This window comes from Bubalus bubalis, chromosome 12 (assembly GCF_019923935.1).
Source record: "Bubalus bubalis isolate 160015118507 breed Murrah chromosome 12, NDDB_SH_1, whole genome shotgun sequence".
NCBI lineage: Eukaryota > Metazoa > Chordata > Mammalia > Artiodactyla > Bovidae > Bubalus > Bubalus bubalis.
This window is the reverse complement of record NC_059168.1, coordinates 3736934-3759537: the sequence shown is the minus strand read 5'-3', so window position 1 is coordinate 3759537 and position 22604 is coordinate 3736934. Positions and strand designations below refer to the sequence as shown.

General features: G+C 43.3%; 3 protein-coding genes across 7 annotated transcripts in view; 2 read left to right on the top strand and 1 right to left on the bottom strand.

Moving 5' to 3' along the window:
• MGAT4A (alpha-1,3-mannosyl-glycoprotein 4-beta-N-acetylglucosaminyltransferase A) overlaps window positions 1-7121 on the top strand; it is a 124867-nt gene extending 117746 nt beyond the window's left edge. For all 4 annotated transcript variants that reach the window (XM_044925633.2, XM_025260681.3, XM_044925634.2 and 1 more), the window contains 2 exons: window positions 3609-3721; window positions 3866-7121. In XM_044925633.2, coding sequence (XP_044781568.1) covers window positions 3609-3721; window positions 3866-3892 — 140 coding nt within the window. In that variant the 3' untranslated portion in view covers window positions 3893-7121. The remainder of the gene's footprint in view (window positions 1-3608; window positions 3722-3865) is intronic.
• Window positions 7122-11518: 4397 nt separating this feature from the next.
• UNC50 (unc-50 inner nuclear membrane RNA binding protein) lies at window positions 11519-20381 on the bottom strand. Its single transcript, XM_006059904.4, has 6 exons — window positions 20245-20381; window positions 18890-19173; window positions 17394-17514; window positions 13416-13555; window positions 13226-13327; window positions 11519-11852 (listed from the first exon to the last, which is right to left on the bottom strand). The coding sequence occupies exons 2-6, from the start codon at window positions 19167-19169 to the stop codon at window positions 11716-11718; spliced, it is 780 nt and encodes a 259-aa protein (XP_006059966.2). The 5' UTR covers window positions 19170-19173; window positions 20245-20381; the 3' UTR covers window positions 11519-11715.
• The window catches only part of LOC102414910 (cytochrome c oxidase assembly factor 5), a 36171-nt gene continuing 33571 nt past the window's right edge, over window positions 20005-22604 (top strand). The window contains exon 1 of one of the 2 annotated variants that reach the window (XM_044925632.2): window positions 20005-20561. In XM_044925632.2, the coding sequence (XP_044781567.1) occupies window positions 20163-20561 (399 nt within the window). In that variant the 5' untranslated portion in view covers window positions 20005-20162. Of the gene's footprint in view, window positions 20653-22604 lie in introns of both variants that reach the window. The other variant, XM_006059905.4, reaches the window with a different exon arrangement.

The window sequence follows — 22604 nt, the reverse complement described above, 5'->3', positions numbered from 1 at the left end:
TGTCCATGGAATTCTCCAGGCAAGAATACTGGAGTGGATTGCCATGCTCTCCTCCAGGGGATCTTCCTAGCCCAGGGGTCAAACCCTCATCTTTTACATCTCCTGCATTGGTGGGTGGGTTCTTTACCACTAGCGCCACCTGGGAAACCCAAAAACTATACTCCAATATAAGATAAAAATTAAATTAAAAACAAGAATAGCCATGATTATTCAAGAAAATGAGTATAAACTTTACTAGTATGGTTTTCAACTTGTGTGTGTCTTATCTTATTTTGAGCCTGGTCATTATGTTTTAAGACTTTAGAATTGATACATCATGTAACAGCACAAGGGTTAGCTGCTTGTTTGAATGGCCTGTGAGCAAAGAATGTTGAAATTTTTTTCATTATTTTCGTTGTTAAGTGGTTGAAAAAAATAAGAATAGTAGTGCTGCTGCTGCTGCTGCTAAGTCGCTTCAGTCGTGTCCGACTCTGTGCGATCCCATAGACGGCAGCCCACCAGGCTCCCCCATCCCTGGGATTCTCCAGGCAAGAACACTGGAGTGGGTTGCCATTTCCTTCTCCAGTGCTTGAAAGCGGAAAGTGAAAGTGAAGTCGCTCAGTCCTGTCCGACTCTAGTGACCCCACGGACTGCAGCCTACCAGGCTTCCTCCGTCCACGGGATTCTCCAAGCAGAAGTACTGGAGTGGGGTGCCATTGCCTTCTATGTCATGATATGTAAAAATTAGAAAGTATCCCCATTTCCGTGCCTGTGAATAGTTTGTTTGGAACATGGCCGTGCTCGTTTGTTTCTGGGTGGTCTGTGTGTGTCTTTCTGCTACAGCTGCAGAGAGAAGCGAGCAGTTGCCAAAGAGATGGAGGTGGTGCTCCCGTTGCTTTGAACTGCTGCTCAGTGTACTACCAGTAACGCTGCTGCGTTACGGTTTGGCAGTGTTGCATGTGCCACACACATCACTCTATTGTGACATTTAAAAAAAAATTACCAGTGATTACCCTTCAGGTAAAAACGAGAAGAGAGTGGACTTTGAATGTTGTGCTTTTTAACACAGTGGAATCTGGGTTCTTTTACAAAGTTAGATGGCAGGTCATCGTGCTGACTGTGTAAAGGAACTGTACTGAAGAATATGTTACCAAACCAGCCACTCACAACAGTATCCCCAGCTCACAGGAAAGCAATGGGCAGAAAAACTAGAAAATGTAACATATATCGCCTCACTGAGAGTTTCTTCGCAAAAATAAAAGATTCTAATGGGGCTGTAACCAAAGTGGCTCACATGTTAGAAAGCAAGAAAACCATTCACCAGTGTTTAGCTGTAACAGCCAGAGATACGTGTACAGAGAAAAATCTTATTTCAGACCATTAGACTTTCAGTAGTAACTTTTGATTGAGAAGTTGGGGACCTTGAGAGCAATGTCAGTAATCAAAAGGCAAGCAAATTATTTGAGTAGTTTTTTTTGGCTTGAGTTGACAGATACTACTGCCTTATCTGTTAACAACCGCGGCCTCGTTATTTGGAGTCAATGCCAGGTTTGAAGCGACTGAACAATTGGCCTCTGTGCATAGTCTGTAGAGAACAAGTGCAGGCAAGAGTGTTTTCAAACAAGTTGAGAAGACACAGAATTTGTACATCCTGAAGTGGAGTCTGCTAGGATATGTTACAGTGAATGGTGGCGAAAATACTTGTGTAGGAGAAGGGTTTGATGGACAGAGTTACAAAGCTTGTAAAACCGTTTACTGCTGTATTTAAAATGGATAACCAACAAGGACCCACTGTACTGTATATGGAACTCTGCTCAGTGTTACGCGGCAACCTGGATGGGAGGGGAGTTTGGGAGAGAATGGATACATCTCTATGTATGGCTGAGTTGTTCTGCTGTGCACCTGAAACCATCACTGCATGGTTAATCAGCTATACTCCAATGTAAAATAAAAAGTTTTAAAAAGCCATAAGGTATTCCAGTGTTCTTGCCTGGAGAATTCCAGGGACAGAGGAGCCTGGTAGGAGGCCGTCTGTGGGGTCGCACAGAGTTGGACATGACTGAAGCGACTTAGCAGCAGCAGCAGCAAGGTATTTCAAGCCTATGGTTATCTTATTATGCGTCAATAGATGCTTTACAGAGTGCTTGAATCTGTCGTGTATGATTAATTTATTGAACTAGAAGTATTGCCAGTGAATTTTATTCACTCTCGTTGACTTCATCAACATCAGTTCTGTGAATTTTTGTCAGAGATAAGACCTGAATATTCTGACTTGCCCTACCAAACAGCAGTTCTGGGGCTTAGCAGTGATAAAATTTTATTTATTTATTTTTAAGCTCTGGAATAAGAATTGAAAATTTTCCAAGTGAGAAAGTTGAGTGCCTTCGACTACTGTTATCTTTTTGAAAATAGTTTTTGCTTCAGACCTGATAATGTTTCTTAGTGAATTCAACCTAAAATTATTAAAATAAAACAGTTCTTATGTGCAAAACTTATATTGCATTCAAGTCACTTTGGTGACACCAAACTACAAGAAATATCAAGCTAATTGAGGAGGTTCCACATAACCTTTGATTGGACGTGATTCATCGGTAATGTTATGATAAGGTAAAAGACTCTTAATAGAATTTGACGCAGATACCTTCCAAGTCATGGATATGCTCCATTAAATCTTGTGCTTATGGATTAGTAACATTATTTGGCAGTATCTTATCTAGGCTGTGTGAAAGGAAACCTTCAAGATATATCAAAATCTCATATGTTATATGGCAGTTTGGAGGGGAGGAGTGTCTAATGCTTAGTTGAAATTTTGAATTTCATCAATAAAAATTTTATGGAAATTAGTTTTTCTCTTTTCCTATACGAGTACCTGTGTGATATTCCCAAATGCTCTCTTGACCCACAAAGCCTAAAATATTTACTATCTGCTATTTTTAGGAAGTTTGCCAATCTCTGGCTTAGAGCAGTGTGATTCAGAACAACCATTTTTCTGACACTTTTTCAACAGTGTTTTTGTTTTGTTTCCTTGCTGTTTCCTCACGGCAAGAAAAGTAGAGTAGAGAGCTTATTATCTTTTCTAGGTCTTGGTCCTTATCCTTACAGGAGAGCTTTATGAGCTTGTCATTTATAATGGAGTTTTATATTAGACCTGCCTTGAGGATGTATCATATCTTAATTCCTCTTAGATTTGACCTTGGAAATCACTCAAGGCCAACTCTCGTGTGTGTGTGTCTAATTAAGCAGTGAAATCTGTTACTATTGACTCAGTCCTCAAAGTAGACTGAGAGATGGTAAGGAGTATGTTTTGTAAGGCTTGTAAGTCATATTTTACTAAAAACTTGTGTTAGTTGATGTCAGAATAAATATATTTACTTTTTAAAAATGTGCAATAAAATGTATTGCTCTGCCTGTTAAATAGGTTGCTGCTCGTTTTAAAGCATGTACTACTTTGTGAAAAATTTAAACCTGGAATAAAGGTAGTAGGAAGAAAACAAATTCACCCATCCTTTGTGTAAAAACATCTACTGGAAATACTTTTTTGGTGTTTTCGTTCCCCGCTTTAAGTTAGTGATAGTTTATGCGTGCTTGTTTCGGTCTTACCCCAGCAAGTGTTGATTTTTCCTCTGCAGGGAAATTTGAAAATGGTGTTGCGGAAGGGATGGTGGATCCCAACCTAAACCCCATTTCGGCCTTCCGACTTTCAGTTATTCAGAATTCTGCTGTTTGGGCCATTCTTAATGAGGTAAGACAATACATTAAATCAGTGGAACAGATTAGATTCTACTTTTTTTTTTTTTTTTTTACAACATTTGGATTTCATACTTAAGATCTTTTTCGAATTGAAAATTGATTGCCATATCATGCTGTTCACTATCTTGTATTTCAGATCCATATTAAAAAAGTCACAAACTGACCATCTCTACTAAGAAACCAACACATTTTTTCCCTGTGAATTTGTTGATTAAAGACAGCTGAGCACGTACCTTTTTTTGGTAACTTGAATTCTACCTCTCGCGAAATCTACTGTAGATAAAATGATTGTCATATTTCCACTTGGAAAATGAATCTCCCACGGATAATTGTATTCATTTGAATCTAAGCTGTCCTCCAGTTTTAACTCAACTCAAACGTTTTACAGTTATGACAGCCTGTTAATATGACTTGTACTATTTTGGTATTATACTAATACATAAGAGTTGTACATATTGTTACATTCATTAAATTTGGGAAAAATTAATGTTAAATACATTTTATGAAGGGGGTACTTTTGAAGTTCATTTATTTTAGTATTATAGACCCTCTTTTATAGATGATCAGGGATTATATATATATAAATATATAAATATACATAAAATGTTATGGAGTTAATTTATTAGAAATACTTAAGAAGTACATATTTTTGTGCAGTAAATTTTTGAATCAATACTTTTTTTGAAAACCAGTTACCTTGCTTTTTTAAGTTCTTTCTATATTTTTCTTTGGAAATGCAAACATTACGAGTTAATGCCATTTTTCAAATGCACTGCCATTTAAGAATGATTCTAGATTGATTTCCTAACTGAAGTACTTTTATAATCACAATGATTCTGAGCAAAATATTTTCAAAGCCGTTTGTCATTCCTTAAAGCCAGGATTTTAAAGACCAATGTCCTTCTTGAGGGTTATTTTACTATACTGTGTATGGTGTATAGCCACAAAAATCAGTCTGATAAATTTTAATGTGCAAGGGTGATGCATTTCAACCCAAATTACCATAAACTGAAGTCATTACATTTCCTCTGATATGCAAAATGACAAACTCTTCTTTCTGTATTAATCTTCGTCTAAAATCCACGAATTAGATGCATTTTCTCTTGAGGCTTTTATACCTGCACTCATTCTGAGTTCTGACAAAATGTTTTCTAGGTAATGCTGTTGTACAAGTCACAACTGGTTTAGTTTTAAAGAAAAATGTAATTGTAATGGTGGGTTTTTGGCGAAAGGTATTGTAACAGGTGTATGTTTTTCAAAGTAATTTATTCTGTTGCAGTATGAACTGTAAGTAAATTCACATCCAGAGAGTATTTATTACTCTTAAACTTGCAATTCCACATGATGTCACTACTGTAGACAAAAATATTATCAGCTTTAGCAGTCAGTGATCTTAACGGAAGTCTTTTACAAAATTACGAATTATCAACATCAGTTCCCAGCCACCGCGGTGTCCTCAGGTGGGTTGCAGGCAGCTACAGGTGTGCAGAGCTTAAACCCTCTGGGCTTTCCGAATAGCCCATGGCCGAGGCCTTGGGCGCTGGAGGTTCTAGCTGGTTGCCTTTAGCCTGGAGAAGTGTCACCTATACCCAGCAGGCTGAACAAATAGCTTTCAAACAGCTTATTTTCTGTACAGGGTCATGCAGTGAAAAAGGATGGAAAACACAGATAGGGTACAATTTTTTTCCATTACTTGAATGGTTCTTGATTTAAAAGTTACACGTTGCCAACCACGATTATTTTTATGTCAAAGTCTAGTTAAACATTTTCCTCAAGGTTTTTAAAATTTACTTCGTATTTTCTTTAATTTACCTTTTCTTCCCAACTCTCCTTGGCCCAGTGCCTGGCAAGGAAATTTCACTGGAAAAGCATAGCCTCTCATTATAAAATATTGGAACCAGCTTCACATACTAAATTGCTGCTCTAACAACCAAGTGGCAGGAGGTAAAAATCTGGGGGTGGGTTTAGAACCCCCTTGTTTCTCTGCTTCCCGAGTAGCCGACTGTGACTTGAGGAAGAAAGGCCATGCTCTGAGAGTCCAAGGACTGGCAGTAAGTGCAGCTCCTGGCCCTTTGTTAGGGTGCATGTCTTGCGACTGAGCCTTATCCAGGCAGCTCTGCAGAGCTGAGGGTGAAAACTTACTAGCTCATCCCTCCTGTTCCTAAGAAGAGTTTTAGCCACGTTTTGTCTTTCAAGGACTCCCTTGTGCACCCCTTCCTTCCTGTGAATTTGTTACCAGTGCCTCATTGAGCCCAGAACACTGCCTGACACACGGCAGGTACCCAGGCAGGGTCTGCGGGAGGGGACCAGCTCTTCCAGCCCACACTCCTCTTCCTTTTCCTGAACTCTCTTCCGCTGCTGTCCTTGCCACACACTTGCACGCGCGTGCACACACACATGGTCTCAACTGTCTAGTTTCTGTTTGTGGGGTGTGTGTGCACAGACATGTACTCACTCTGACCAAATGTCAAGCTCCCGTGGGCAAGCGTGTATGTCATGCTTCCTGCCCATCCCCTGCTGTACAGGTGTCCATGGAGTCTCTTGTCTGCTGAGCGCTCCTCCCCTGATTTCCACTAGACAATTAGAAGCTTGCCAAGAACAGGCAATTCTAGTGGTTGCCCTTAAGAATCATGTTAGGGACTGAAGTATTGGGACAGAAGATTAGGGAACTTGGAACAGAGAGAAAGTAAATACTTGACCTTGAATGGATGCTGAACCACTTTTGCCCAAAGAGTGAGTGGGGAAAAACTGTGTCAAATGTGGGACTAATTTTACTTTTCTGTGTGTCTGTGGCATGATGTCGCTGGAGCTCTGCTGTCCTCTACAGTAGCCACTGGACAACCGGGCAGCTACTTAATAAAACACTCAGCTCTGTAGTCACACTGGCCCTCCCTATGGCTAGTGGCCACTGGATCGAACAGCACAGATATAGAACATCTCCATCATCCCAGAAAATTCTTTAGGACAGCACTGTGTCAAGAGTGCTAATATGAACATTTTAAAATTCAGAATAATGAGTTGCAATCATGAAGCTACAAGCAGACATGCAGAATATGTCATAGTGTAAATGATGATGAGTATTTGCAGAGAGAAGAGAAAGTTGAGGACCTATTTCTAGGTTTCTGACATCCAGTTCTAAATTCCTTGCTCTCAGTCTCATGCGTTCTTTACGGCATTCACTGTCTCTGCTATTGGAGTCCAGTTAAGATCTACAACTTGAAGTTGAGGTTCCAAAGCTTGTGATTGACAAACTTTGGAAAACACGAATGCACGTGGATTCTTTAGCACGCAGGCTCTAGACATGTATGTATAGGTTAATTCAACTGTTGGAGGTGTCTTTTATAGCTTTTTTAGATCAACAACTGCATCAGTAAATAATTAGAAAAACGTCAGCGGTGCTGTGAAGTCTTCTCTTAAATGTGTCCTGGTAATAAAAACATTGTCTGCTAACAGTGCTGTCTGCGGAGCCAAGTGTGATTATATGCAAACAGCATGTTTGGAAAGATTGCTCTAATTCATGGCAGTGTGTATTTGTAGCAGCCAGACTTCTGTGGATGACCCCCAGTGACTTCGTAGATTTTGAGTGTATGTGAAACCTGTGAGTATGACCCATAATTATGTTGTACAGCAAAAGGGAGATTATCTGGGAACAGCTAACCAAATCATGTGGGCCCTGAGTTTTCTCAGGCTGTCAGCAGAAGTCAGAGATTCAAAGCAGGAGGACTTGAGACACCATGGCTGGTTTTAGATGGGGGCAGCCACATGAGGAGAAATGCCTCTTAAGGAGCTGAGAGGCCCTAGCCGGCAGCCAAGGGAATGGAAACTGTAGTCCTGCAGCCGCAGGAACTGAACTCAACCAGCAATCTGAAGGAGTCTGCAGATGGACTCTGCTTCAGCAGCCAAGAGCCTGGTCCCCGCCAGCACCTGGATTCCAGCCTTCTGAGACCTTGAGCAGAGAGCGCAGTCCTATCTGCCTGGACTTCTGGCCTACAGACCTGTAAGATAATAGATGGGTATTGTCTTAAGCTTTTAAATTTGCCATGATTTAATGCAGCAGTAGAAAATGAATATGATATTTAAAAGAGGTGAAGCAGAAAAGTCTTCCTACTTGATTCCTTCTGGTGTGTTATTTTTATTTTTTAAATTGGAGGATAACTGCTTTACAATATTGTGTTGGTTTCTGCCATACATCAGCATGAATCAGCCACAGGTATACCTATGTCCCCTCCCTTCTGAAACCCCTCCCACTCTACCCCACCCCACTAGGTGGTCACAGAGCACTGGCTTGAGTTTCCTGAGTCATACAGCAAATTCTCACTTGCTGTTTTACATATGGTAATGTACGTTTCCATGCTGTTCTCTCAATCCGTCCCACCTCTCCTTCCCCAGCTGTGTCCACAGATCTGTTCTCTGTCTGCATCTCCATTGCTGCCCTGCAAATAGGATCATCAGTACCATCTTTCTAGATTCTATATGCATGCGTTAATATACAATATCTGTCTTTCTCTTTTTGACTTACTTCACTCTGTATAATAGACTCTAGGTTCATCCATCTCTAGGACCGACTCAGATGTACACTTTTTTATCTAATAGTTGAGTAGTATTCCACTGTATATATGTACCACAATTTCTTTATCCATTCATCTGTTGATGGACATCTAAGTTGCTTCCATGTCCTAGCTATTGTAAAAAGTACTGCAATGAACATTGGGATTACATGTGTCTCTTTCATTTATGGTTTTCTCAGGCTATATGCCCAGTAGTGGGATTGTTGGGTCATGTGGTAGTTCTGTTCCTAGTTTTTCAAGGAATTGTCATACTAGCTGCATCAGTTTACATTCCCACCAACAGTGCGAGAGCGTTCCCTTTTCCCCAGATCTTCTCCAGCATTCATGGTTTGTAGGTTTTTTACTGAAGACCATTCTGACTGGCATGAGGTGATACTTCCTTGTAGTTCTGATTTGCATTAATAATGAGCTATGTTGAGCATCTTTTCATGTTTGTTGGCCATCTGTATGTTTTCTGAGAAATGTCTGTTTAGGTCATCCGTCCATTTTTTGATTGGGTTTTCTGTTTTTGAGCTGCACGAGCTGCTTGTATATCTTGGAGATTAATCCTTTGTCAGTTGTTTTGTTTGCCTATTGTGTTTTTTCTCCCATTCTGAGGGTTGTCTTTTAATCTTATTATTTCCTTTGCCGTGCAAAAGCTTTTCATTAAGTCCCATTTGTTTACTTTTATTTCTATTACTCTAGGAGGTGGGTCACGGAGAAGCTTGCTGTGATGTATGTCAAAGAGTGCACCACATGTTTTCCTGTAAAAGCTTTATGGTTTCTGGCCTTACATTTAAATCTTTAATCCATTTTGAGTTTATTTCTTGTGTTAGTGTTCTAGTTTCATTTTTTTATACATAGTTGGGTTATTTCTTGATAAACACATGAATAAAGTCTTGTCCTACCAGATTATATATCCAAGTCTCATCTGGGAGTCTCTCCCGAAGACCTCAGTTAATTTTCATTGGAAGGTTGTTGGCAAAAACTTGCAGCAGCTTAGCAGCGCATTTCATAAAGGAACTGCTAGCATGACATCACAGGAGCAGGATCCAGTAAGGCGTATTTTTCCTGGAATCAGCGTCACCTGATGTTGATTTTGATTGTTCTGAGCCTGTCAGTTGTTACTAAGAATGAATAATGCTATTTTAAATAAGCTATTAAGAGGAAAAAAAGTATGCCTTTGTGTAGAGATCAAATAATCTACTCTGTATTACTTTATAATCTAAGCACAGATCAAATCCTGTATGTGCTAAACAAAGTTTTGTAATTCACATTTATTTTCCAAAATACTTTTGCTCCCAAACTGTTAATTGCTGAAGTTTAATTTTGGTTTATCCATATTTTTTGTGCTTCTTTGACTATATTGCCATAGCCCTGATATAAGTTGAAAAGAAAGAAAATGAGAGGCTAAAGTTATCAAAAAGTCAAAGATTTGAGTCATAATCGTATCTGAAGTCCTAAAGAAAAGGAAACATTTCCAAGCTATGGAGCAGTGTTTATAGTGTGTGAGATTTAGTTTGAGAATTGTATATCTTTAATTATTAATCTTAACATATATATGGCATAACTAATATGCTTCATTTCTTCAATGCATGTGAACCTATAGTGTTGAAGAGACCACTACAAGAGTATTACTAAAAAAAAAAACCAGGCATTTTTTATATTTATATACCCATATCATCAATATCTATAGAGAAACTTGACTCTTCTTACCTGAAACACTCGCTTCACCTGTTAGGGTGCTAGCTAGAGCATTTCCAGAGGAACAAACCAGAAAGGGCTGGAGCTTCAGAGTATGAGTGGGCAATTTAGATGTCATTCAAAAAATGTAAACTGAGTGTTGGACTGGAAACGCTTGTGTGGAAAAACGTTAGGAACTGTGGTGCTAAAACTGTTCTAGAATAAGGATTGTCTGCTGTGGGGAACATTCCATATTCTTGGACTGGAGGAAGGCTGTTTAATTCAGAGCATTAGTCATTAGCAAATTGCCCTGGAATCAAAGATTTGGTACTTGAGTTTGATAAGCATTCCATTATTTGTTCAAAATGCTCAGTCTGCTGAAATTTGGGTGAAAATGCCTTTTGAAGACACAGTCCCTGAGCCTTAATGATGGCCGGTGTGGACAGTGGTGTGAGATGCACGGCCAGCGGATCTGGCGTTCTCAGTGTCGTCGGTCGTGTTTTCTAAGAAAGATTTTAGAGATTAGCTGATTATATGTAACCATTGTTTCATTTATGGGGTCAAAGACTAAAGCATTTCTCCTTGAGAACAAACTTCATTTGGAAAGGCTGTCTGCGATTGGGGTGTTTCTGGAAGCACCCCTGGGAGAAGCTGCCTGAAGAACTGCTTTTCCAGGTTGTACCAATGTTTTTTTTTTCCCCTGAAATATACTGTACATATTTCCCGTATAACATCTTCATTGATTGGATTGGTAATAACTGTAGTAATATCTTAGGTCCTGTTGGATTTTCAAAGGCAGATTATTTATTTTCTAATTTGCTGCTAAAACTGAAAACCTGACAAGTGGTCCCGTTGACCGTGCCTTCATCACTGTTTCTCTGTGCCACAACCGTTCATGTGTATTTGAAATAAAGAAGTTTAAAAAGCCATGTTGAATTCAAGACTCCTTCTAATAAAAAACAGGTAAAACTTCATGAGTACCAAGCTTTTTTATTATTCTAGTTTTGTTTAACACTGATATATAATAATAGCTTACCAAGACTATTTTCACTTAGAAAACAATAGTAGATTTGTGTGTTTTGGAAAGTCTTTAAAAAAAAAAAAAAAAAAGCCTTAGTTGTTAAGACCATGATTATCAGCATTATACAGAGGTTCACTCATACCTTACGTGTGTTATACAGTTCCCAGAGTAAGAATAGCTTCTGGGGGACTCCTCATCTACTACATTTTGTTGGTTGGGTATTTTTTTTTTTTTTGCATAAATAATGGCTACTAGTGACATTTACAGCCTGTAGTTCAGTGATTCCTAAAGAGACTTTTAAAGCTTAAATTAGGGCCCTTGTGGCTTATATAAAAGTTTAAAATGTGGCCTGTAAGAAATGGGGGTGACTCTGTACCTTGTCAGTAACAGTTGGGGAGGGGATGGGACACATATGACTATTATGTGGATACGTGTTCAAAAATAATTTGTTAAAAAGTTTTACCTTTTTATTTTCTTCATAGCCTTAGTACTTTGCATATCATTCTGTGTGCAAATATTTATGAATAAAAGATAACACTTTAGTTTAAAAAATATTTATTGTAGAAATGTACATTTAATCAGTTTTAAGGAATGTACTAAGTATTAACATTTATAGTTCTTCAAATCTGCAAACTTTATACCTTTAAGATATCTACAATGATAGTTTATTTACAGGTTTCACAAGAAATCACCACCTCACCAATACTGCTGCTCAGATGTAAGGGGCGCCCTGGCTCACTTCACTCTGTACTTGTAGAAGGAGCAGAGCGTGTGGGTGAAGTTCCAGCCCAGTGCTAGTGACAGCCCGTAGAGCAGGATGAGAGGTGCAAACGGGTAGAGAAGGATCACCGTGTGTTTCAAAAATGGCAGTGCTGGAAAAGGACCAGGATTCAGGTTAAGGGTGAGAGTCAACATCGCCAGTTATTAATGGAGGAAGTGGTGAATTTAAACCTGTGATGCTTCAGAAGCTTCCCATCTTAATGTACCAGCAGAGATGGATGATGTTATAGGAAAAAACCAACTTTCAGCTGTTTTGAGATTTCCCGACCGAGGGAGTGTTACACCTCCACTTCGAGAAGGTGAGCTCTCAACTAGGATCCCAGACTTTAGGAAAGAAATGAAGCTCTCAAATATAGAACCCACCCCCAGATATCTGTGTTTCTTTCTTTCTCACTTGTCACTTCCTGTTAGTGGGTCCATACCCCATGCATTCAAATCTAAGTATTTCTCATACAAGTAATCCCCAAACTGAAACTGAGCTGTGCCCAAAGAATCTTCTAAATTGTAGGAGTTACCAGGACAGTGATCCAAAATCCACTTCCATCTCCCCCAAACGAGAGACAGGACCTCCCCAATGCCCAAAATGAGGTGTTACAATTTGGAGGTGGGGGGGGCAAGTGGTTCCTGACAAAGTCAAGGGGACTCTCTGACCAGTGGAATCAGTCACATGTGAGTCCAAGTGACTTAGATTTACAGTAAGATCCTAAACATCTAGAGGGACAATAAAGGAAAGGGCTACAATACATAACACTAACAAGTCATAAGATCTCTAAATTTAACTCCTAATAGCAGTCATTTTTTAACATACATGAAGAAAAATAAATACGGTTCTCATTCATACTATGAAAGATGAACCGAGAGCAGGATTGAATAATGAATTTATAAACATATCCTGAGTTCAGCAGAGGCTGGGCTTGATCATCTGTGATCATCCACAGTACCTCTCACCCCTAGGCTTCTCCAGTCCAGCAGGTGGCCTGGGACCAACACAGATGTTTACAAAACGAAAAATATTTCAGAATCATCCCCCAATCATAAAACAGAAAATACGGCAAAGGTTTTAAACATGCCCAGACACTGGACCCAACCCTTTCCTCATCTGACTGACTGCTGGTAACCCAGAACCCAAAAGCCTGGGAGAAAAAAAACTCGTCATGGGTTCTTGCAAGAAACCTGGAGAGCATCAGTATGGTTTAACATGGTTCCTTGAAGTTATAAAGTTTGTTATGCACCATCTATGCCACTTTGGAGCTATGGGACCATGGATAAATTACTTAATCTCTCTGGGCTTGACTCCTCATTTGAAAAATGGGGAATAGTAAACCTGTATCATGTAACTAAAGACTAACTGGGAGAATTTATGTAAAACACCAGGGTCAGTGCCAGCTCCATAAAGCTCACTGTATTACTGTTACAACTTCTCCCCTCCCCGTAGTGTTGTCAACCAAAAAAATCAATTACTTACCACTGTATCCTAAGAAAGTTACATAGATATAGTAGCCAACAGCAACCAACCATAAGGTATTTCCGACTAAATATCCAATAAATGTGTCTGTTAGGATGACATCTGCCGAAGAGACACGGACAATGAATCTTTTTTCAGTGGGTACAATGAAGACTTTCTGATGGCAAGTTTAGAAGAAACTGCTACTTACGGTTGATGAAAAAAAGCTGTATAAAATGCAGAATGACCAGGAGAGGATAAAAAGCATTCAGATGCACGTCGAAGGCATAGCCCCACTCCACATCATAGTCTCTGCTCTGCCGTTTCACTAAATACTTATTGGAGATAAACCTGAAAAAAAAAGGTAACATTTCTTTCATGATACAATAAAATTAACCCCATGCGTATTTACTATCTTCTATAGCTCAAGCATTATTCCAGACACTGGAGATATGGTGGTAAACAAATTTCTGCCTTCAATCTAGTGGGAGTGGACTGACAATACAGTCAGATGGCCCTATGGAGAAAGACTAAGCAGGACAGAAGGGCAGAGGCTACCAAGGTGAAATGTTAACTATGACAAGAGTCATGAGAGAGTGACATCTGGGCAAAGAACCAGGGGCAGTGATGGGAACCCCTGGGGCAGAGCCTGCCAAGCAGAGAGGAGTCTTGAGCACAGAGTGGGGGAGGGGCTCAGAGTGCCTGCAGCTGGTGAGAAGACAGAAGGGAATGAAATGGGACAAGAAAAAGGAGCATCTTATAGACCCTGTGGCCAATGTCAGACGTTTGGCTCTTACTCTTGGTGGAATAAGAACTCACTGAGGAGTTCCCAAAAGGACCTTTGGCTTACTGTTTTGACGGGGTTCCTCTGGCTGCAGTCTGAGAACAGACCCTGGGGACAATGGAAGCAAAGAGGCAGGAGGGAGGTCACTGTGAGGAGAGGAGAGGGTGGCGGCAGCGGGGGCGCTGGCCTGGGGGCGACTACAGCTGGGAGGCCCGAACGACGAGAGTGGAGTACTAGACAGTGGGTGCCAGAGGAAAAGGTTAGTCAAGGACAACTGAGAGACTCCTGCCCTAAAACCAGTGAAAGATGGAGGTGCCACTGAGGCAGGAGTGGCTGCACCAAGAGTGATTTGGGAGCAGGAAGGGGGCCCTCTTATGGTGAAGAAGCAATACAGAAAGAAGGTCTAGAGCTTAGAGGAGCAGTCCACACGGGATATACAGATTCATGTGTGCAGATGCTATTAAAAGCCATGAACTTGAATGAGATCACCCAGAGTGAACACAACTAGGGAACAGATCTGCGGCCTAAGACTGGGGTCACATACACCCCACCAACCCCTGCCCCGCTGCGGAAAGTTCAGGGAATCCGGAGGAACCAGTGAGGAAAGAGTGGCCAGCGACATCTCCAGCCACAGGAACGGTCACTCAAGCTCGTGCCTCTGTTCCACAGCATGGTCTCATGGTTCCTTTAAATGATGAATAAATGAAAAGGCAGACATCCAGGTAATAGAAAGGTCTTCAAAGGAAAAGAACAAAAAGGACTGTAAACAGTTATGGAAATTCGATGGTTGCTTCTACATGTGATTTCAAGGATACTGTTAAGAAAAATGCTATCCCTACAGTGGAAATAAAAATAGAAAAAAAAACGAGAGGTGTTATAGTACTAATAAAATAGTCCTATACTCAATTGTCTGAAAATGTCAAGATCCGAGTGCTTTGCTAGAACAAACTGGAACTTACCAAAACACCTTCCACATGAGCCAAGGCTGTGCTATAAAATGAATGGAGTAAGAAGCGTTTAGCTCACCATCCAAGGGCTCCCAATCAATGGTCCTGCTGCCGCCCCCACCCCTCTGCTCAGCCCTTAAACAGGTGCTTCCCAGGCTTCTGGCCTTCATCCAGGTCTCACCTCTAGAACACTGACACTCCTCCCGGGAGAGCTCAGGACAGATGAGTCCTCCCCTCCCACCTTCAGATTAAGAATGCCAGTCACATCCTCATTTTGGCCAGACTGCTGCAGCCTCCAAGTTCCCTCCCCCAGTGTCTGCTGCTGCTGCTAAGTCGCTTCAGTCGTGTCCGACTCTGTGCGACCCCATAGACGGCAGCCCATTAGGCTCCCCTGTCACTGGGATTCTCCAGGCAAGAACACTGGAGTGGGTTGCCATTTCCTTCTCCAATGCATGAAAGTGAAAGTGAAGTTGCTCAGTCATGTCCGACTCTTAGCGACCCCATGGACTGCAGCCCACCAGGCTCCTCCATCCATGGGATTTTCCAGGCGAGAGTACTGGAGTGGGGTGCCATTGCCTTCTCCGCCGCCAGTGTCTAATGAACCTTTATTTCATTATCAACAAGTCTCCTGAACTCAGCATGTCCCATATGGAATGCACCGGCACCCGAAGCCCACATGGGCACTCAGAAGCCCACAGCCTGCAGGCCCCCCTAGAGGCCCTGGGCTCCCCCTCTTCCCTGCCATCCTCCACTTCTGGAATCACCTCACTAGTCTGGGCTTCCTCTGCTCAAACACAGACCACACAATTGCACCCAGCCTCACCACTCTCTCCAGCTCGTCCTCCTCCACAGTCAGAAGATTTTTCATTAGTTCAGTTCAGTTCAGTTGCTCAGTTGTGTCCAGGCCTCCCTGTCCATCACAAACTCCCGGAGCCTACCCAAACTCACGTCCATTGAGTTGGTGATGCCATCCAACCATCTCATCCTCTGTCATCCCCTCCTCCTCCTGCCCCCAATCCCTCCCAGCATCAGGGTCTTTTCCAATGAGCCAGTTCTTTGCATCAGGTGGCCAAAGTATTGGAGTTTCAGCTTCAACATCAGTCCTTCCAATGAACACCCAGGACTGATCTCCTTTAGGATGGACTGGTTGGATCTCCTTGTTGTCCAAGGGACTCTCAAGAGTCTTCTCCCAACACCACAGTTCAAAGGCATCTTCTTCGGTGCTCAGCTTTCTTTATAGTCCAACTCACACATCCATTCATTACTACTGGAAAAACCATAGCCTTGACTAGATGGACCTTTGTTGGCAAAGTAATATCTCTGCTTTTTAATATGCTGTCTAGGTTGGTCATAACTTTCCTTCCAAGGAATAAGCGTCTTTTAATTTCATGGCTACAATCACCATCTGCAGTGATTTTGGAGCCCCCAAAATAAAGTCAGCCACTGTTTCCACATCTATTTGTCATCTTAGTTAGCAGTATCCTTTTTAGGCCAGATTTTAGAATTTAAGGGGCTTCCCTTGTGGCTCAGGTGGTAAAGAATCCACCTGCAATGCAGGAGACCTGGGTTCGATCCCTGGGTTGGGAAGATCCCCTGGAGAAGGAAAAGGCTACCCACCCCTGTATTCTGGCCTGGAGAATTCCACAGACTATGGGATCTATGGGGTCGCAAAGAATCAGACATGACTGAGCAACTTTCACTTAGAATTTTAGATTACTGGTGCATTGCATTTTTTGACTACCCAGCACATATAAAACCTACTGGACTGGTCAGGAGTTAACAAAGCAAAGTAACAGGCTTGTATCATCAGAGGTCAGCTTGCTCAAAATGTTAACAGCTACCATTTATTGAGCACAGACTGTATGCCAGGTGCTTTTCATAGTACAAGCTTTTCAAATACCTCACAAATAGATAATTAACTTCCATCTTCCAAAAAGGACAGGGTAAATGGCCGAGCTGGCACTTGAACCCAGGTCTCTCTGCAACTCAGGTTCCAGTGTTTTCTCTGATACACAACAGCAACCACCAGCCCCTTGCTGAGCTCACCCGCCTGTCCACCCCTCCCGCCAACCACACAAGAGCACCCATCAAAACATCAAATGCCAAATTGATACTCAGCACACTATTACTGGTACAGCAAACCCAGAGAGAGTCAGATTGAGAACAGTCAACTTCAGCAGAATTGGCTGTGAAACATTTTTGCAAAATCAGGGATTTTGTTAATACAACATAATCATGACTTCAATTCACTTATTTGGTGCAGTTTGACAAAGCAGACCATCCCCTGAAGAGTATTTTCTGCTCTAGGTGCCAACACAGGAGAATGAGTTATGGTAATCCTGGCGGACAAAATCAGTGCTTTCAGTTCATATAGTTTCCATTTCCATCAGCTACTCTCTGAAGCAAACAGAGGGAGGCTCTACAGTAGCATCTGAAAAACCAAAGCTTCCGTACTTACCACATTAAGGTTGATATGAGAAGACCGACGCCTACGCAGTCTATGAATACCACCCAAAGGAGCAGCTTTATCGTCTCAAAAAACCCCATGTCCAGCACAAAGCCAAATCCTATTGTGGACACTGCAAGAAAGATTTACAAGATGCATTCAGGCACTTTGCTAGATTCTAAGCTTACAGGTCCGTTTCTGCCTTTCAGATGCCCACTCCAGAATGGGATGCAGGTATGTAAAATAAGCTATCTTAGTAATAGATGTAATTGATTAAGAAATGCAGATCGCCCTGGAACACACAACTACCACTGAGATACCTGACGTTTACTGAGGAGGCCCCCGTGTATCTGTGATTCACCAGGGTAGCCCCAGCATTCAGAATATGACCACTACTGAGAAGGCACTCACATGTTTAAACCCAGTTAAAGGTGGGCTTCCCTGGTGGCTTAGATTGTAAAGAATCTGCCTGCAATGCAGGAGACCCAGGTTTGACTCCTGGCTCAGGAAGATCCTCTGGAGAAGGAAATGGCTACCAACTCCCGTATTCTTGCCTGGTGAATTTCACGGACAGAGGAGACTGGAAGGCTACAGTCCAAGGGGTCACAAAAAGTCAGACATGATTGAGACGCTAAAAGTGGTTCAGACCCTTTCACTGCACTATTGGAGAACTTAAAGCAGTTTCTCAAGATCACATTAGTACTTTCAGAACCCTCACTCTGGATGGACCCGATGAAAGTGAGAAGTGAAAGTGTTAGTCCCTCAGTCATGTCTGACTCTTTGCGACCCCATGGACGGCAGCCCACCAGGCTCTTCTGTCCATGGCATTCTCCAGGCAAGAATACTGGAGTAGGTTGCCATTCCCTTCTCCAGGGGATCTTCCTGACCCAGGGATCGAACATGGGTCTCCTGCACTGCAGGCAGGTTATTTACCAACTGAGTCACCAGGGAAGCCCTGGATCAGCCTGAGGGTGAAATGTAATTTCCAATCTCAGTAGTCCTTTTTCACAGTAAGTTTGCATTTGGGTATCAGTGAATTTATGAAAAATGTGAAAGTGTTAATTGCTTGGTTGTATCGGATTCTTTTGCGACCCTATGGACTGTAGTCATAGGAAATGGGTAGCCATTTCCTTCTGCAGGGGATCTTCCTGACCCAGGGATCGAACTCAGGTCTCCAGCACTGCAGGCAGATTCTTCACCATCTGAAGCACCAGGGAAGCCCTACGTATTTATCACGGCAGTTGAAAGACATGGAGTGACTCTGTCCTGTGCTTTTCAAAGTTCCGAGGAACCAGTTTCCTTTGGCATCTGCTTGGGACCTTTAAAGTCAGGAAGAATACCACTCTCTTTCCTGTGAGGAGATTTTGGAGACTTCAGAAAGGAAGACAACGGCTTCAGAGAACCCCAAATTATGATCCATAACACGCTGACAACAGGATTCTCCAATTGACAAGTCCAACCTGAAAGACTCAATTGATTTCTCAACTCTCCTGCAGATAAACACTTACCACAGAGCCAGATACTTAACAGGACCAAGAAAGCCGGGTCATCCCTGGCCCACTGATCTTTCGTCTGCTTCCTATAGTGAAAGTTTCTATAAACTCTCTGTGGGGAAGTGAACAGGTAGAGCATCTGCCAGGCAGCAAACTCAAAGTCCATCTGCCGGAAACGGAAAAGCCTCCTCAGGTATTTGTAGCGTTTTGCTCCCGCTGTGTGTCTGGCTGCATCCCTAGAACTCAACACTCCGTTCCCCTGCACTGGGGAATTCACCGAAGTACTTGGTAACATCTTCCTAGATAAAAGGGAGGAAAAATTATATTATTAATACAAATCATCAGAAGAAACTGCCAGCCTCTAGCACCCCTCTTGTGAATTATTTAGGAGAGCAGTCACCTTACATTTTGGCCCCGATCCCTGAGAAGAGGCAGGACTCAAAAGAGAGTAAATTTGGTTCTGAGGCTGATTTGGGAGCTGGAGAACTGCCCATTGCACTTCAGGAAAGGGCTGCCCCGTGGCCTTCTGAACCTTCATAATAACGCTTTTACAAGGTCCACCCATTCTCTGTACTTCATTTCTGTCAATCCTCAGACATGCTCCACCTCTCCCCACCTCCTCCCACCCCTTCTCCAGAAGCAGAGATAGCGATGGAGCCAAAATTTGAACTCAGGCAGTCTGAATCAAAAGTCCACCTGTCATCTGTGCTAACAATCAAGACTTTAAGGAAAAGCCTTTGCTGAAGCCAAACAGAAACGATGTTCCCGACGAGGTAAAGTAAATGGCTTATCACACAAGTCCATCAGCGCCTCACCAACAAACAACTCGTTCATTAGCATGGGATGTAAAAACAAGGCAAAACTCAAACGCATAATGTTTTACTTCCTGAATAGTTCATCATGGGAACGACAGCGTGGGGGTCCAGTCCAACCAATCTGAAGCCAGGGAGGCGCCGGTCATCGTCCGGCCTCCATGTCAGGCCCGGCAGCCCAGTGTCGGGCTCCAATCCCCAGGCCTCCAGGACGCTGCTCCCCGCCGGCTCGGGGCCTCCGGTAAGGCGGCCAGATTGAGCATAAAAACACATGACGTCCAGTTACAACTGCATCGCAGATACAACAGTAATTTGTAATATAAGCAGGGCCGAAACACTGCATGAGACCCACAGCTATGCAGACATCATTCGCTGTTATCTGAAATTCGGCTGTAACCAGCCTCTGCGATGGTGTCTGGCAGCCCCACCGCAGGCCGAGCAGCCGGACCCGGGCGCGGTCACTCCAGGGCCGGGTGATGTGGGGCCGCAAGTTGCCGGAGGAAAAGGCTGACCAGCGAGCCCGAGTCGCGCGCAGACCGGGCCGTCAGCAGGCCTCACCTGGAGCCCGGCGGCGGCGTCCACCGGCTTCACATACAACCGCCACCACCGCCGAGCAGCCGACCCAGCAGCCGCTGGGCCAACTCGCCTCCCCGCTACGTCAACCACGTAGGGGGCGCGTCGCGTCACGTGACCCACAAACGCCGCGCGCGCTACCTCCCGCGTTACGTCTCTCGCCGCGCGCCCACCGGAAGTGGTTGCTACCGCTCTTTTTCCGGTTCCGCCCGCCGCGGCGTCACTGGCGTCCTGAGGAGTCTGGGCCATCTCGGAAGGAGAGGGTGGAGGCCGCGGCCAGCTGGAGGCGCAGTCATGCCCCGGTATTACGAGGACAAGCCTGAGGGCGGCGCGTGCGCGGGCGTGAAGGAGGATCTGGGCTTGTGTCTGTTGCAGTCTGACTGCGTGCTCAAGGTAGCGCGGCCTGGCGCTCGGATGACCGAGTCCCGAAGCGGGGAGGCGAGGCTGGTGGAGGGTCCCTGGCGGGCCCCAGTGGTGGCTGAGTCGTGCCTCCGAGTTCGCGGTCCTAGGTGTCCACCACCTTAATGAACTTGGGCGAGTCCACTGTTGGAACCTGACTTCCCAATGGTGAAATTGGAGAAAATGGTGCTGCCCCTTTGGGTTTTTGTAAAGTTTAAACCATCTCGAGTCCTGAAACACGAAATGCTGCTGCTGTGCTGGGTTCTGGTGGCATATGGGAGAGTATCAGGTTTCTGGAGCCCTGGAAAATGAGAACCAGTAAATTAGCAGATAATTACATGAACCTGGCATACTGTGTTGCTTCGTGAAACCTCCTTTCTCAGTTCAGTTGTGGCTGAATAGATGCTGTATTTACTTTGTGCTGGTCTGAACTTGTTGCTGAGTTCTGTGTATTCCAGGATAAGCTGTGGAAGAGGCAGCTTTTTAATTTTCACCACTTTGTATCTTGCGCCCCCTACCGTTGAACTTGTGGTTTTAGGTGCTGTGATGGGAGACAGGAATTTGCTATCTTTCCTTCAGTACAGCCACAGGTCTTCTCTGGAGCCAATCGGATATCAGGCGTGCCTTAAGTCGTTTCCTACTTTTTGCGACCCCGTAGACCCTACCCCTCTAGGCTCCTCTGTCCATGGGATGGTCCAGGCAAGAATACTGGAGTGGGTTGTCGTGCCCGCCTCCAGGGGATCTTCCCGACCTGGTATCGAACCCGTGTCTTTTGTGTCTCCTGCTTTGGCAAGTGAGTTCTTTACCACTAGCGCCACCTGGGAAGCCCAGTGAGGGTCCAAGTCGACTGGCAAACCTGGATTCTGCCGTTCAGTTCAGTCGCTCAGTCGTGTCCGACTCTTTGCAACCCCACGGAGTGAAGCACTCCAGGCTTCCCTGTCTATCACCAGCTCCCGGAGTTTACTCAAACTCATATCCATTGAGTCAGTGATGCCATCCAACCATCTCAACCACTGTCGTCCCCTTCTCCTGCCTTCAGTCATTCCCAGCATCAGGGTCTTGTCCAGTGAGCCAGTTCTTCGCATCAGGTGGCCGAAGTATTGGATTATCAGCTTCAGTATCAGTCCCTCCAATGAATATTCAGGACTGATTTCCTTCAGGATAGACTGGTTGGATCTCGTTGCTGTCCAAAGGGCTCTCAAGAGTCTTCTCCAACACCACAGTTCAAAAGCATCAATTCTTTGGTGCTCAGCTTTCTTTATAGTCCAGCTCTCACATCCATGCATGACTACTGAAAAAACCAAAACTATTACTAGATGGACCTTTAGTTACCATTACCAAAGTAATGTTTGTGCTTTTTAATATCCTGTCTAGGTTGGTCATAACTTTTCTCCTAAAGAGCAAGCATCCTTTAATTTCATGGCTGCAGTCACCATCTGCAGTGATTTTGGAGCCCCCAAACTAAAATCTGTCACTGTTTCCATTGTTTCCCCATCTATTTGTCATGAAGTGATGGGACCAGATGCCATGATCTTCGTTTTCTGAATGTTGAGCTTTAAGCCAACTTTTTCAATCTCCTCTTTCACTTTCTTCAAGACGCTCTTTGGTTCTTTGCTTTCTTCCATAAGTGTGGTGTCATCTGCATATCTAAGGTTATTTGCTGTTTCTCCCCGAAATCCTGATTCCAGCTTGTGCTTCATCCAGTCCAGCATTTCTCATGATGTACTGTGCATATAAGTTAAATAAGCAGGATGACAATAAACAACCTTGATGTACTCCTTTTTTGATTTGGAACCAGTCTGTTGTTCCAAGGCCAGTTCTAACTTGTTCTTGACCTGCATACAGGTTTCTCAGGAGGCAGGTCAGATGGTCTGGTGTTCCCATCTCTTTAGAATTTTCCAGCTTATTGTGATCCACACAGTCAAAGGCTTTGGCATAGTCAATAA